Source organism: Xenopus tropicalis, chromosome 7 (assembly GCF_000004195.4).
Source record: "Xenopus tropicalis strain Nigerian chromosome 7, UCB_Xtro_10.0, whole genome shotgun sequence".
Taxonomy (NCBI): domain Eukaryota; kingdom Metazoa; phylum Chordata; class Amphibia; order Anura; family Pipidae; genus Xenopus; species Xenopus tropicalis.
In genome coordinates, this window is record NC_030683.2 from 9,393,641 (window position 1) to 9,411,423 (window position 17,783).

General features: G+C 40.9%; 1 protein-coding gene across 1 annotated transcript in view; it reads right to left on the minus strand.

Moving 5' to 3' along the window:
• ptpn6 (protein tyrosine phosphatase non-receptor type 6) overlaps nt 1-17,783 on the minus strand; it is a 42,578-nt gene that overhangs the window by 24,318 nt on the left and 477 nt on the right. The window contains 2 exon segments of the mRNA NM_001123456.1: nt 8,304-8,498; nt 10,117-10,239. Coding sequence (NP_001116928.1) covers nt 8,304-8,498; nt 10,117-10,239 — 318 coding nt within the window.

The window sequence follows — 17,783 nt, forward strand, 5'->3', positions numbered from 1 at the left end:
GGCATCTCATTTATTCTATCCATGCTTGGTACTGTAGGTCTGGGCATCTCATTCATTCTATCCATGCTTGGTACTGTAGGTCTGGGCATCTCATTCATTCTATCCATGCTTGGTACTGTAGGTCTGGGCATCTCATTCATTCTATCCATGCTTGGTACTGTAGGTCTGAGCATCCCATTCCTTCTATCCATGCTTGGTACTGTAGGTCTGGGCATCTCATTCATTCTATCCATGCTTGGTACTGTAGGTCTGGGCATCTCATTCCTTCTATCCATGCTTGGTACTGTAGGTCTGGGCATCTCATTCCTTCTATCCATGCTTGGTACTGTAGGTCTGGGCATCTCATTCCTTCTATCCATGCTTGGTACTGTAGGTCTGGGCATCTCATTCATTCTATCCATGCTTGGTACTGTAGGTCTGGGCATCTCAGTCCTTCTGTGATTTTTTTTGTTGCCGTTGTGACTTTTTCGCGAATTGTCGCAACTTTTTCGTCGCCGTCGCAAAAAAATCATATTGTTTTTTCCGCCGTTTACAATTGCTCAATAAGAAAAAATCACGACGACGACGAAAAAGTCTCGCAAAATACGATAAAGTCGTGACGGCATCGAAAAAATCGCGCAAAATGCGAACAAAAACGCGACGGTGACGAAAAAGTCGCGAAGTTTTCGTTTCCAATCTGATTTTTTCCCATTCGGATTCGTGGATTAGTAAATGTGCCCCCTAGTGTGCCTTTTATTCATAAGAAACCAGGATTTTCTCTACTCTACACAGGTAACCCAGCGATTAGCAATTGCCTTACTCAGATGAACGTTAAATTACCCATAGCATAGTAGCTGGAGGGCCAGACTGGCACAGTAGGCCATCATGCATACCCAGCCAGTATATCCTCTGCCAACACTATGGAAACCTCATTTACCCCAAACAACTACCCTCATTGGTGAGCTTCTGTTCATAACCACTTTCACTTTAGGGCCCTGCACAAGAAGGCCGCCAGGCCCAGGCCCTGGTAGGGTGGCCATCTTTTCTGGAAGTGAGGCTGTTTACACACCGAAGCAGTAATAAAATCAATGCACCTATATTGGTTCCTCATGTACAAGTTGCAGATTATATATATATATATACATAGTTAATATTATATTAAGCGACCTATTAAAGAATCTCGCCAAACTGGAATATATATATCAGTAAATATTGCCCTTTTACATCCTTTCCCTTCATCCACCATTTTGTGATGGGCTGTGTGCTCCCTCAGAGATCAGCTGACAGGAAGTGATGCAGCTCTAACAGTAACAGGAAGTAGTGTGGGAGTAAATGGCAGAACTCTGCCCATTCATTGGCTGATGGGGCCTAGCATGTACGTGCAGGGCTGGCACCGGCCTGGCTGGTAATTATTAATTATTAATAGGGGGAAAAGGGAAAAATATAGGAAGGCCGGTATTTTTTTCCAGAAAAGGTGGCAACCCTATGTATATGGGCCTCAGCTTGTTTGTGTGTGAGTCCTATGATGTTTGGGGGTATAGTTTTCCCTTTAACATGTGCCCCCTGTTGGGCTGATACTCCAGGGGGAAAGCGCTGCATTGTGGGTAACGACAATAGCAATTTGCTTCCATGTTTTGCACTTTACCCTTGTGCTTTCTTTGGAAATGAATCCCCCCCTGTCTGAAGTTTCTGCCCCCCTGTTCTCTCTCTGTCACAGTAATTAGGGGTAGAGAAAGCCAGGGGGCAGTCACTGTGGCATTGTGAGCTTGCAGAGACCCCTCAGAGACCCCTCAGAGACCACTCATAGACCCCTCAGAGACTGCTCAGAGACCCCTCAGATACCGCTCAGTGAACCCTCAGATACCCCTCAGAGAACCCTCATAGACCCCTCAGAGACTGCTCAGAGACCCCTCAGAGGCCCCTCAGAGACCCCTCAGATACCGCTCAGAGAACCCTCAGATACCCCGCTGTGGTTCGCGCTTGCAGAGACCCCTCAGAGACCTCTCAGAGACCCCTCAGAGACCGCTCATAGACCCCCTCAGAGACTGCTCATAGACCCCTCAGAGACCCCTCAGATACCACTCAGAGAACCCTCAGATACCCCGCTGTGGTTTGCGCTTGCAGAGACCCCTCAGAGACAGCTCAGAGACCCCTCAGAGACCCCTCAGAAACCCCTCAGAGACCGCTCATAGACCGCTCATAGACCCCTCAGAGACCCCTCAGATACCGCTCAGAGACCCCTCAGAGACCCCTCAGAGACCCCTCAGAAACCCCTCAGAGACCGCTCATAGACCGCTCATAGACCCCTCAGATACCGCTCAGAGACCCCTCAGATACCCGCTGTGGTTCGTGCTTGCAGAGACCCCTCAGAGACCGCTCGGAGACCCCTCAGAGACCGCTCAGAGACCCCTCAGAGACCGCTCAGAGACCCCGCTGTGGTTCACAGCAGGCTGCTCTTGCCAGAAGCAGGCAGAACTGAGAGTGGTGGGGAAGGAGGAATTGGACCAAAATAAACTGTTTAAATATCTGCACTTCCTTTGCTTCAAGAAAAAACCTCAGGTGTTAAAAAAAAGAGCCGCGCCTGACCTCATCCTGTCCCCAAAATAGCACATTGTGATCACACCGCTAACTGCAACGCCCTCTCTAATCCCGCCTGGTGCGTGTATGGGGCGAGGGGCGAAATGACTTGCCAAGGCATCTGCTCTCAGGCGCAGAGATGCGAATAGCCAACCGCGGCCATTAATTATACACGAGGCAGGAAAATAGGGCTTATACCATACTAACTGATCAGGGCTGTCATTAACCCTTACTGCTTCTGCCTGTATGCAGGAGAGATTGTTTAAACAGAGGGAATGGGGGTCATTTATCAAATTCGCACAGTGCAGAATTATCCGCACAGTGAACATAGTGGCCCTGCCCGTGTTTCTATTTATAAAGCTGGGCAAGGCCGGTGCATTTAATGTGCAAACAGAATTGTGAAGTGTGAAAGCTTTTTAAATATTGTGTTAAGTTAACTTTGAGTACGCTATACAATGGCCAGTTCTAATCAACTTTTCAATTGGTCGTTATTACTCATTTTTTATAGTTTTCAAATTATTTTCCTTTTTCTTCTGACTCTTCCAAACAGCCAAAAACTATTGCTCCGTGTGGCTACCGTTTTATTGTTATTGTTATTTTTTTTAACTTTCTTTTCAATCCGTGCCCTGTCCTATTCATAAACCAGTCTCTCATTCAAACCACATCCTGGTTACTAAGGTAATTTGTACCCTAGCAACCAGATAGCTGCTACAACTCCAAACTGGAGAGCTGCTGAACAAAAACTGAAATAATTAAAGATCTAAACATAATAAAAAATAAAGACAAATTGCAAATTGTCTCAGAATATTTCTCTCTACATTGTACTTAAAGTTAACTCAAAGGTGAACGACCCCTTTAATGACATTCACTAAATTTCTACCACCGACCCGTCTTGCTATAATAAATTATACACAAGTACATGCATTGATCCATTGCTCTCTGCCCCATTAATATAAATACAATATATCCCATTGCTCTCTGCCCCAATAATATAAATACTATATATCCCATTGCTCTCTGCCCCAATAATATAAATACAATATATCCCATTGCTCTCTGCCCCAATAATATAAATACAATATATCCCATTGCTCTCTGCCCCAATAATATAAATACAATATATCCCATTGCTCTCTGCCCCAATAATATAAATACAATATATCCCATTGCTCTCTGCCCCATTAATATAAATACAATATATCCCATTGCTCTCTGCCCCATTAATATAGCAGCCCTTATAATAAATACAATATATCCCATTGCTCTCTGCCCCATTAATATAAATACAATATATCCCATTGCTCTCTGCCCCAATAATATAAATACAATATATCCCATTGCTCTCTGCCCCATTAATATAAATACAATATATCCCATTGCTCTCTGTCCCAATAATATAAATACAATATATCCCATTGCTCTCTGCCCCAATAATATAAATACAATATATCCCATTGCTCTCTGCCCCATTAATATAGCAGCCCTTATAATAAATACAATATATCCCATTGCTCTCTGCCCCTTAATATAGCAGCCCTTATAAATACAATATCCCATTGCTCTCTGCCCCAATAATATAAATACAATATATCCCATTGCTCTCTGCCCCAATAATATAAATACAATATATCCCATTGCTCTCTGCCCCATTAATATAAATACAATATATCCCATTGCTCTCTGCCCCAATAATATAAATACAATATATCCCATTGCTCTCTGCCCCAATAATATAAATACAATATATCCCATTGCTCTCTGCCCCTTTAATATAGCAGCCCTTATAATAAATACAATATATCCCATTGCTCTCTGCCCCATTAATATAAATACAATATATCCCATTGCTCTCTGCCCCATTAATATAAATACAATATGTGCCCCCCGGCCCCGCTGTGTATTTCAGTGTTGTGTATGTAAGAGAATACCGCTGTACCTATAAATAGAATGTATTTTTGTGTTTATCAATGTTTATATTATCAGGGTTTATTGGCTGCCTTATCTTTACATAATTATGTTCCACTTAACCCCTTCGCTGCCTCTAGCACTAAACCACACACAGTTTCCACCGGATTGAAGCTTGGTACTACTCTCACGCGTTCTGTGCCCGGCTCTCAGGCTGGAAATATTCCCTACACGGCACATTTCAGGCCCCTCTGTGGCCCTTCCCAAGGGCATACTGAATACATTTGGCTGCAGTGACAGAAGGAGACGATAAGTTTAGAAAGCAAAAGTCTGTATCTCTGGGTTAATAGTTAACTCCTAAGGTTATTGTATCCTGTGGCAAGTTCATCACTAGTCGATTCACTTGTGTATGGGGGAAATCACTGCCCTGTTCCTTTATATATAATAGGGTCTCAGTCAGTTATCAGTCAGGAAGGAGGGTAAATCCTTATGGTTCCTGATGGGCTTTCTAGAGCTGGAGACTCCCTGGCTCACCTCCCCTGAAATCTACTGTTAGAGTGTTCTATGTTCAAGGACTGTTAAATACATACAAAAAAAAATGTTAGAGTGTTCTAGTCCAGCCCACTGTTTGAGCTTGGGGCTCCATCAGTGTTCTTCTCCTGCCTAATGCTTGAACTGAAATCAGGGGATTCTACACTGTGTTAGTTAAAGTTTGAACTGAAGGTTCCATGACAGTGTTTTACTTCAACTCACTGTCTGAACTGAATGTTCCATCACAGTGTTCTACTTCAACTCACTGTTTGAACTGAAGGTTCCATGACATTGTTCTACTTCCAATCACTGTTTGAACTGAAGGTTCCATCACAGTGTTCTACTTCCAATCACTGTTTGAACTGAAGGTTCCATGACAGTGTTCTACTTCAACTCACTGTTTGAACTGAAGGTTCCATCACAGTGTTCTACTTCCAATCACTGTTTGAACGGAAGGTTCCATGACAGAATGAAAATCTTCATAGACACATGACAGTGTTCTACTTCAACTCACTGTTTAACCCGAAGGTTCCATGACAGTGTTCTACTTCAACTCACTGTTTGAACTGAAGGTTCCATCACAGTGTTCTACTTCCAATCACTGTTTGAACTGAAGGTTCCATGACATTGTTCTACTTCCAATCACTGTTTGAACTGAAGGTTCCATCACAGTGTTCTACTTCCAATCACTGTTTGAACTGAAGGTTCCATGACAGTGTTCTACTTCAACTCACTGTTTGAACTGAAGGTTCCATCACAGTGTTCTACTTCCAATCACTGTTTGAACGGAAGGTTCCATGACAGAATGAAAATCTTCATAGACACATGACAGTGTTCTACTTCAACTCACTGTTTAACCCGAAGGTTCCATGACAGTGTTCTACTTCAACTCACTGTTTGAACTGAAGGTTCCATCACAGTGTTCTACTTCCAATCACTGTTTGAACTGAAGGTTCCATGACATTGTTCTACTTCCAATCACTGTTTGAACTGAAGGTTCCATCACAGTGTTCTACTTCCAATCACTGTTTGAACTGAAGGTTCCATGACAGTGTTCTACTTCAACTCACTGTTTGAACTGAAGGTTCCATCACAGTGTTCTACTTCCAATCACTGTTTGAACTGAAGGTTCCATGACATTGTTCTACTTCCAATCACTGTTTGAACTGAAGGTTCCATGACATTGTTCTACTTCCAATCACTGTTTGAACTGAAGGTTCCATACAGTGTTCTACTTCAACTTACTGTTTGAACTGAAGGTTCCATCACAGTGTTCTACTTCAACTCACTGTTTGAACTGAAGGTTCCATCACAGTGTTCTACTTCAACTCACTGTTTGAACTGAAGGTTCCATCACAGTGTTCTACTTCAACTCACTGAACTGAAGGTTCCATGACAGTGTTCTACTTCATTGGGTCTACATATGGGTCTACATTGCTGACCCATAAAACTGCGCCCCCTAATGGTCAAGCACATAAGGCAGAAGCCTTCCTCTGGTTCCATAATTCCAGCCTGGCTACAGTGTTACCTCTCATTGGCCCAGTGGCACCCCCAGGAGATGGCAATGCTGCACCAATCCCATAATGTGCTGTCAGTATTGCTTTAAAGAGGAAATAAAACTACTTTTGTTACGTGAGGTACAAGTAACACTGTGGTTTCTTCATGGCAGCACCCCATGACAGTGACCTACGTATCATTAGACTGGAAATATTGTTTATTTTGGGTATTTTTGTGCAAATTAAATTACGTAACAACCAGATATATTTACTTTTAGCTACAAATAACAGCTTTGTCCTGTTTCCTCGTTAAACTGTTGCGAAGAAAGATCTTCACCCCCGTCACTAACATGCAAATAGTATCCTTTATAGTGCATTAAAACCCTGTGATCCGTCTGTAACTGCAATACAGTGAAAGGAAGCAAACAAAGATAGTCCGTCAGGGCTCCCTGGGGCCTATTCCCTACCCGGCTTAAGCTCACCTTGTTCTATTGGGAAGTGATGGATTCTGGGACTTGAAGTCCCTTTGATTTTCAGATAAAAACTCATGGACGAGATTCAATCTGAGATGCAATTCAATTCGGAAAAACTTTATGGTTAATTACGTAAAAACTCTATTTAAGTCTATGGGAAAAAACTGGAATTAAATTTCTTTTTACTCCAATTGAATCCCGTCAGTGAGTTTTCACGTGATAAACCATGAGATAACTTTTTCGCACTGAACTGAATCTGGCCCAATGTTTGCACCTGGGATGCAAAGGGACTTCAAGTCCCAGAATCCATCACTTCCCAATAGAACACGGTGGGGGGTTGGTTGGGGTCTCTGCATATATACACACACATATATATATATATTAATGCTTCTGCTTAGCTCCACTGTTTTTGTAGGCCGTAGCAGCCCAACTGGGGGCTTCCCAGTCAGTATTAGCCCTGAAAGAATTTATATGGCCCCCAGTCCACTCAATAACATCATCATTTTAATAAAATCCAACCTTCGAACATGCGGAATGACAAATATTAATTCCATTATATGCAGGGTCAGATTGGGCCCGGTGGGCCCGCCACCCCCGGCCAATTTCCCACCAGGGCTGTATTTAGGTCCAGTGCCACCCTAAAAAAACATATATATAGGACCCCAAGGGCTGCCCCACAAAACCTGCCACCCTAGGCACAGGCCCTCAGGCACCATAATATAAATATGGCCCTGCTTTCCGCTTACTCTCCTCCCCCAATCATGGCTGCAAATAAAAGCAACACAGCGCATAGGAGGGCGGGACCGAGGTTAAAAACTGGGGAGGCGGAGGTCTGTGACTGGGGTGGGAGGGCCCTTGAGGTGACAACGCTGTAGGGCCCCAGACAACCCAGTCCAACCCTATTTTATGTATGGAGGTTATGGTGGAATGAATGGTAAGTAATAAACAAACAAACAATAAATTAATAAAAATGTTTACTGTGACAAGAAAAAGCAATAAATATTCTATTTCTTCCAAATTAAAATAGCAAATAATACTATAAACATTAAACTGGGCTGCTCTAAGCACCCCTAATCTAGCCAAATAGGTCAGCCCTTAGTCACACTGTTCCCCTGTCACTCAACAGCAGAAGCACCGCCCATCAGGCAGGGAGAGCTACAGATGCCTGTAGGGGTCACTTTAAAAAGATGTTATAAACAGGGGAAATATCATTATGTGTGCGAGCGTCATGTTATACTGATAGAGATTTACAGCTGAACCAGCATCGTGACTCAGTAATGAGCCGGCAGCCAGTGGAGTCATCACTGAATTTGTTAATAACATTGGCAATAAGTGTTCTTACCGCTCGTTGGTGGGGTCTGAGCAATTCAGCGGGTATTTCAGCTCAATGCGGTTCCCAGAGGTATCCTGTAGGCATTCCGCTTGTCCCGTGTAGAACTCCACCAGCTCAGACAGAGAAGCAAACTGCTCCCCCCCATAAAGATCATAGTAGTCACCAGTATTTTGGATCCTGATGTGCGTTACTGAGTCTTCGACCCTGCAGGAATAATGTAGAATTGAGATCCGCTTCTGCCATAAGACCAAACCATAAGGACAAACACAATGCCAACAAAAAAAATCATTGGGGATAACTAAGTAGTAGAACGCAGCCAAGTGCCAATTTTAACGCTACCCAATACAGTATATTGTGATATTTATATTCTATATATACAGTATAGTGTGCCATTTATACTCTATATATACAGTATATTGTGCCGTTTATATTCTATATATACAGTATAGTGTGCCATTTATATTCTATATATACAGTATAGTGTGCCATTTATATTCTATATATACAGTATAGTGTGCCATTTATATTCTATATATACAGTATAGTGTGCCATTTATATTCTATATATACAGTATATTGTGCCATGTATATTCTATATATACAGTATAGTGTGCCATTTATATTCTATATATACAGTATAGTGTGCCATTTATATTCTATATATACAGTATAGTGTGCCATTTATACTCTATATATACAGTATAGTGTGACATTTATATTCTATATATACAGTATAGTGTGCCATTTATACTCTATATATACAGGATAGTGTGCCATTTATACTCTATATATACAGTATAGTGTGCCATTTATATTCTATATATACAGTATAGTGTAACATTTATACTCTATATATACAGTATATTGTGCCATTTATACTCTATATATACAGTATAGTGTGCCATTTATATTCTATATATACAGTATAGTGTAACATTTATACTCTATATATACAGTATATTGTGCCATTTATACTCTATATATACAGTATAGTGTGAGTGGGCCCCTAAGCGCAGGTAAGTGCCAGCAGCACAGAGTATGGGCAGGGAATCAGCAGAAAAGCAGATGGGGGGCTACTGGGGGCATTTTGGGGGCACAGACCTTCCCTGCTAAGGGGCTAATATGGCTGCCTCGGCTGGTACAGAAGCCCCAAACCGAGCAGACATCATTTCTAGCCGACTTCTTTAGTTAAGCTTTAGTTCTCCATTAAATCTAGAGGTAGCAACACTATTGTGTGACTGCTATACAGGTCAGGTACATTCAATAGGCCTAAGGCCAGCGCTGTTGCCCACAGTTGCCAGAGGAAACCCACTCTCTGATGCCTGCTTAATGCAAAGCTAATAGCCCCCCCCTATCTGCCACAGTAAAGCTGCTGTACATTATGGCAGTTTGTGCAGCCAAAGCCTGAGGAATGAGACAAAACAAGCAGCAGTCACAGCGCCCACAGCAAAGTGCCGATATCTCACTCGTGCCTATTTACAACCCTGTCCTTTGCTCCTGAAATCCCAGGGAATGTTCTTCGCCGTACAGGGAAACAGGAATTTCCTTTAATCAAGGTGACACCAGTATGAAGATAATCACTAGATTAATATTAACAAGGGTACAGCCTTGTGACCGGAGAGGGAGGAATAAATGAGCCTAAAACAGTTAATGGTTTGTGCAGTCAACTATAACTTGGCTTCTGCAGGCCTAGGTTAGATCCCCCCAAGCCTTTCTGCATTGCTGGGACCCCTTGTTTCCTAACAGCAGCCCCATGGAGGTCGGCACATACCAAGTATAATCTAATGGCCCAAGGGATCAATTAGTGTTCTAGGGCACCAACCTCACAGATAGTGAGAAGTCTTCTGGTTTTTTCTTGCTGGGACGGACCAGGAAACTTCCATGAACCCCCCGAGATTTCAACCGAGCCTCAGCTTCCAGCCCTGAGATGTTCTGGTGAAGCCACCTGAAAAAAGATACATTTGGAATAGTTGGTATGGCCCGTGGGAGGCGTTGCGGAAAATGAAATGAGTGAAGAAGCATCACAAAGTAGAAGAAATTCATGTATCACCGTTAAATGCACTAGGGCTGTCAGAGTCATTTTAATCTTATCTGGTTCCCATTTGCCTGGTGTGAGGCTGACAGGTTGGGAGGAGCCAATACAATTCCAGTATTCAGAAAGGATTACCTGGCTTAGCCTTGTGATTATAGACTTGTAAGTATGACAGTGGATAATAGGTACAAGGGACCCTTTGCTACCTACAGGGAGGGTACAAAGTGCAAAAAAATAATTCCCATCTTTCCTCTGTTGGATAATCTGGCAGTGTTGCTGGGGGGGAGGTACCCCCATTCTAGATGATCTACAATTGGGTTGTGGAGGGGGCCATGTCTAGGAATGCAGGTATGTTGTGATGTGCAAGGAATACAGTGTAGGATCCAATATCTGGAAACCTGTTGTCCAGAAAGCTCCAAATTACAAGAGGCCATCTCCCTTTGACTTCACTATAATCAAATAATTCAATTTTTTTAAAATGATTCCCTTTTCTCTGTAATAATAAAACAGTACCTGTACTTGATCCCAACTAAGATATAATTACCCCTTATTGGGGGCAGAACAGCCCTATTGGGTTTATTTAATGGTTAAATGATTCCCTTTTCTCTGTAATAATAAAACAGTACCTGTACTTGATCCCAACTAAGATATAATTACCCCTTATTGGGGGCAGAACAGTCCTATTGGGTTTATTTAATGGTTAAATGATTCCCTTTTCTCTGTAATAATAAAACAGTACCTGTACTTGATCCCAACTAAGATATAATTACCCCTTATTGGGGCAGAACAGCCCTATTGGGTTTATTTAATGGTTAAATGATTCCCTTTTCTCTGTAATAATAAAACAGTACCTGTACTTGATCCCAACTAAGATATAATTACCCCTTATTGGGGCAGAACAGCCCTATTGGGTTTATTTAATGGTTAAATGATTCCCTTTTCTCTGTAATAATAAAACAGTACCTGTACTTGATCCCAACTAAGATATAATTACCCCTTATTGGGGGCAGAACAGCCCTATTGGGTTTATTTCATGGTTAAATGATTCCCTTTTCTCTGTAATAATAAAACAGTACCTGTACTTGATCCCAACTAAGATATAATTACCCCTTATTAGGGAAACCTATAGAATGGCTCTGTGTAAGCTAAAGGCTAGCAATCTAAGATATAAAATAAGATATAACCCCATACTGGAAGGTGCTGTGTGTGCCAGGGGAAGCGAGGGCCCAGCTGCTGACAGGGAGAATGGCTATAAAAAGCTCATGTGGCTTGAAAAGTCATTTGTTACACAGACCTGAGATGCTGTTTTTAGCAGATCCTGTCTGTGGATAATTTTCTGTTTCGGTTTCACCTTTAAGTTTTGCTTCCCTTTAACCCAAATTGCATTTTCTGGTTGCTGGGATCCAATCAAGCCCCCCGTTATCTTATGATCAATATAACTATAGATAAGAATAGATATACATACCTATACAGATCTATCTATAGAGTCATAGATATAAGAATAGATATACAGACCCATCTTTAGAGTTATATATTTATAAGAATAGATATACATACCTATACAGACCTATCTATAGAGTCATAGATATAAGAATAGATATACAGATCTATCTATAGAGTTATATATATAAGAATAGATATACAGATCTATCTATAGAGTCATATATATAAGAATAGATATACAGATCTATCTATAGAGTCATATATATAAGAATAGATATACAGATCTATCTATAGAGTCATATATATAAGAATAGATATACAGACCCATCTATAGAGTCATATATATAAGAATAGATATACAGATCTATCTATAGAGTCATATATATAAGAATAGATATACAGACCCATCTATAGAGTCATATATATAAGAATAGATATACAGATCTATCTATAGAGTCATATATATAAGAATAGATATACAGACCCATCTATAGAGTCATATATATAAGAATAGATATACAGATCTATCTATAGAGTCATATATATAAGAATAGATATACAGGCCTATCTATAGAGTCATATATATAAGAATAGATATACAGACCCATCTATAGAGTCATATATATAAGAATAGATAAACAGACCTATCTATAGAGTCATATATATAAGAATAGATAAACAGACCTATCTATAGAGTCATATATATAAGAATAGATAAACAGACCTATCTATAGAGTCATATATATAAGAATAGATATACAGACCCATCTATAGAGTCATATATATAAGAATAGATATACAGATCTATCTGTAGAGTCATATATATAAGAATATAAGAATATATGAATATATATATATACCTATACTAAACAATAGATCTTACTGAATCTTGGTGGAAGTTCAGTGTCTTAAGTCCAAGGGGCAGATTTAGATTTACTAAAACTCTAAAACTTCTAATTTTTGTTCTTATTTTAAAATTAGAATAAACTCGTTTCCACGAATGTCTTACATTTACTAAAAAGTCTGAACTGAAAAAGTCATAGTGGGAAAAGTCCCAGACAAAGATCCGGAAATTCTGAATTTTTCGAATCGGCACACTAAAACCAGCATCAAAAATCCAAAACCTCTAGAGTTTCAAAACAATAGGAGGATCCTCCGGGGAAGGGAGGGGACATCAGCCATTGGCTTCTACTTTTTTTTCTGTGAATTTTGGCGCTAAAAATCTGAATTCAAAAAATGGCCCTCTAAATGGGTAGCATCTGGTTCTATGTTGTTTTCTATGTGAAGAAAGATTCTCTAATGTTCTGTAAAAACCTTCCATCCCCTTTACCAGTTTAGTTGCAGTCTCTGCACTCTCTCCAGCTCATTAATATCCTTCTTAAGGACTGGAGCCCAAAACTGCCCCCCATACTCAAGGTGAGGCCTTACCAGGGACCTATAAAGGGGCAAAATTATGTTCTCATCCCTTGAGTCAATGCCCTTTTTTATACAAGACAGCACTTTATTTGCTTTAGTAGCCACAGAATGACACTGCCTGGAATTAGACAACTTGTTATCAACAAAACCCCCAGATCCTTCTCCATTAAGGAAACCCCCAACACACTCCCATTCAGTAGATAGTTTGCGTTTATATTATTTCTACCAAAGTGCATAACTTTGCACTTATCAACATTGAACCTCATTTTCCAGTTTGCTGCCCAGTTCTGCAATGTTGTCAAATCGCTCTGCAAAGCGGCACATCCTGCATGGAACTTATAGTTTTGCACAATTTAGTGTCGTCAGCAAAAATAGAAACAGTACTGTCTATGCCCACCTCCAGGTCATTAATAAACAAGTTAAAAAGCAAAGGCCCAAGGACTGACCCCTGCGGTACCCACTAACCACACTGGCCCAATTAGAAAATGTTCCATTTACCCCCACTCTGTGTACTCTATCCTTCAGCCAGTTCTCTATCCAATTACAGATATTATTTAAATTCACAGTCCAGTCACATGATTCATCCCACTATGGCCAATTATATCCCAATGTTCAGTACATGCAATCAATTCAGCTCTCACAGTTTGCCTGACAAGCTCCCTATACATTTGCCAGCAGACAGCAGTTAGGCAGTTCTCTCTGTAACAGTGGGATCTCCTTAGCTACTGTGTGGCCCAGAACAGTCCTATTGGGTTTATTTCATGGTTAAATGGTTCCCTTTTCTCTGTAATAATAAAACAGTACCTTGTACTTGATCCCAACTAAGATATAATTACCCCTTATTGGGGGCAGAACAATCCCTATTGGGTTTATTTCATGGTTAAATGGTTCCCTTTTCTCTGTAATAATAAAACAGTACCTGATTGATCCCAACTAAGATATAATTACCCCTTATTGGGCAACACATTGGTTTATTTAATAAATGATTCCCTTTTCTCTGTAATAATAAACAGTACCTGTACTTGATCCCAACTAAGATATAATTACCCCTTATTGGGGGCAGAACATTCCTATTGGGTTTATTTCATGGTTAAATGGTTCCCTTTTCTCTGTAATAATAAAACAGTACCTGTACTTGATCCCAACTAAGATATAATTACCCCTTATTGGGGCAGAAAACAGCCCTATTGGGTTTATTTAATGGTTAAATGATTCCCTTTTCTCTGTAATAATAAAACAGTACCTGTACTTGATCCCAACTAAGATATAATTACCCCTTATTGGGGCAGAACAGTCCTATTGGGTTTATTTCATGGTTAAATGATTCCCTTTTCTCTGTAATAATAAAACAGTACCTGTACTTGATCCCAACTAAGATATAATTACCCCTTATTGGGGCAGAACAGCCCTATTGGGTTTATTTAATGGTTAAATGATTCCCTTTCTCTGGTAATAATAAAACAGTACCTGTACTTGATCCCAACTAAGATATAATTACCCCTTATTGGGGGCAGAACAGCCCTATTGGGTTTATTTAATGGTTAAATGATTCCCTTTTCTCTGTAATAATAAAACAGTCAGGAATTAGTTCTTGTTGTCCTTCACACTATAGTCTGTGTTTATTGAATAAGAGGGTTTAGCTAGGCACAAGTGTCGGTAGCTAGGCACAAGTGTCGATAGCAATGGAAAGGATGGACCAGTTTGCAAACATAACTAAGGTCAGGCATGGGGGCACCAGGACTATGAGATTTCTAAGAAACAAATTTGCCGGAGGAAGTAGCTATGAATTGGGCAGCGCGTAGCAACTGATAAACATGGGATGTGGTTTCCTTTACCTGCTCACAGTGACCATTGTGCAAAAGCCAGAACCTCCCATGGACAATTTATGTCATGGCTCTCAGAGATGGAGGGCAGGGTAACACAAAGCAGGCCCTAAGCTTGCCCCCTCGCATTACATACTTAGCCCCTGCAAAGTGTATCATACCATCCAGGTTGACCAACAGGCCCAATTTTCAACTTGGTAGGGCTGGACAGCTGGAGGGACAACGTTTGGGCACCTATGATGTAAATACAGCGGCTAACAATTGTGTATCATAACAGTGTTCCTTTAGCTTGTGGGCAAATATATTTATTTATATACCTGCCAAGAGGTCTCTGATCTGTCAAATGTCATGGGGGGGTTTCATGCATTGTGCTGGGGCCACTCCATAGAGCTTTATGTCTGTACAGAACAGATTGCCTACGCCCCAGCCCCTTGCACTATCTACATACTGTATATTTTTCTGCTTCCCGCAGCAAAAATAGTAACTAAAAACTAGTAACTAACATTTTGCAGATACAGCCGGGATCATGAACTGCAGGAGAAATGGCCAAAAGACTTATCTGCTGAGAAATAATAGAGGGAATTTAGAAGTCAGAGCTGCTTCACCCAACCATTAAAAGGGGGTGGTCAGATTAAATCTTAATTAACAAGTCAGTCCAACCGTTGGGCCACACATGTCCAGTTGGTCAGGCCAAATTGCCCCACCACATCTGTGCATATTTGCAGAATAGAAAATATGGAAGATCTCTGAAGAGAAGCTGGCCAAGTTGTGTCTCAACCCTTTCTCCTTGTAGACTGTAAGCTCTTTTGGGCAGGGCCCTCTTCACCTCTTGTATCGGTTATTGATTGCTTTATATGTTACTCTGTATGTCCCATGTATGTAACCCACTTATTGTACAGCGCTGCGGGATATGTTGGCGCTTTATAAATAAATGTTAATAATAATAATAATAAGTTGAGGGAGTATGCATTGGAGAAGAGACACCTACGCTGGGGTCTCACCACTGTGTAAACATGAGTGTGGATCATTATATACTCTCGATTCTGCGGCTTTACTGACTGCACCCAGGTATATATGACCTCTATACATGAGTGTGTGCAACTACTGTGCACCCCATAAACATACAAAGGGGGACATGCATTAACCTCTCTAACTTATCCCCCAGTAGATACTTCTAAATAAAGCAAGGGCTGCCTATACGATGAGAAGGAAGGAGGTTTTATCTTACAGTGCAGAAAGGGCCTAAAGAGAGAGCTGTGGAGTTGTGGAAATATCAGATCATTTCAAGAAAGGGTTGAATGCGTATGTAGAAAATGAGGCTATTAATATGAATAGTAATACAATGTTGCTGCAGGGACTGGTCCACATGCACTTTTGGAGTCAGGAAGGATTTGGATTGGACATTGCTTAATATGTTTTGTTTTGTTTTTTCATTTTCCTTAGATCAACTAGAAGCTTGGAATTACTCAACTGAGCAAAGGCACTTAAGTAAAAATAAATGTATTTTGGTAAGTATGGTAAGAAGATGTGTCTGCAAGATAGAGAAGATTTGGCAAAGATAGAGAAGCATGGAGGGGTAGAGAGAAGATAACAGCAATGGTAGGAAAATGTGATGCTGAGATACGCGCTGTGATGCTGTACGCTGGACACCACAAGCAGATAAAGTGAAGGTAGGAAAGTTTGGAGGAGTAGCGAGCAGATAAAGAAAGATAGAGATAAGTGAGGGGATAGGGGGAGAAGAAATAGAAAGCGAGAAGCGGTAAAATGGGGACAGGGGAAGGAAAAAGATCACATGTGTAAATATGTAGTTTAAGGGCAGTGTGTGTTGTGCGTTGGGTGCGGATCTGAGCCATCACTTATGTGCGTACATACAATATGTTTAGTGAGCTGGGGTCATAGCGCTACACTGACACTTATTATTGTTTGTAGGGTCGTCCCTTGAACCCCAGGTCCTGGGAATACTGTCACTTTTATTCCAAACACCAGTACTGTAGTAGCGCTTTAGGCTGTTGGGTTGCAGAAGACTTCCATAGGGGAAAGCCGGCAGCAACCGAACCGCCAGCATTCATTGGTGACTTGGGCCCAATTATACTACCAAAAATAGGGTGTTTAATGATATAATAAGGAGTCAGAAAGGGAGCATTGGGCCAATAGAGTACAGGAAAGTAGGGATACTAGGTAACCCAGTGGCTTCTAACCTCCTTAGGATGGGAAGGAATTTGCTTTTGCCCAAAACACGTTGTTTGTTGAATGATTAAGCTTCGTCAACGTATTATTTTCTGCTAATTAAAGTTGTATTGTTATGGGTGAAAATGCCATTATTATAAAGATATTGGGCCAGATTCAGCTCATTGAGAAAAAGGTTTATCACGTTAAAAAACGTGATTTGATTTGAGATGAATTTCAATTTAAAAAACTTATCTCGCTGTTTATCACGTGAAAACTCTATGGGAAAAAAATTGGAGCTGAGTTTTTACGTATTAAACCTTTTTCTCACTGAATTGAATCTTGCCCATTATTTCTCGTCAGCCCATTTTGGGGCCCAAGCCCTACATTAAGGACCCCCGGGGAACGCAGATTAAAACATTTTTGTATAAATGAACAGTGAAACCCTTGGAGGGTCGCAGATCTGCTGAAGGTTGACTCGTGCCTCGGACTCGCTCCAGAGAAGAGTCACAGTAACGATATTGAGGGACCAAACTGCTCCGCAGATACTTTTTGTTTATTTGCCCCATATGGGAATCAGGTCAGGGGCCAGTAGGGGAGAAACCTCCT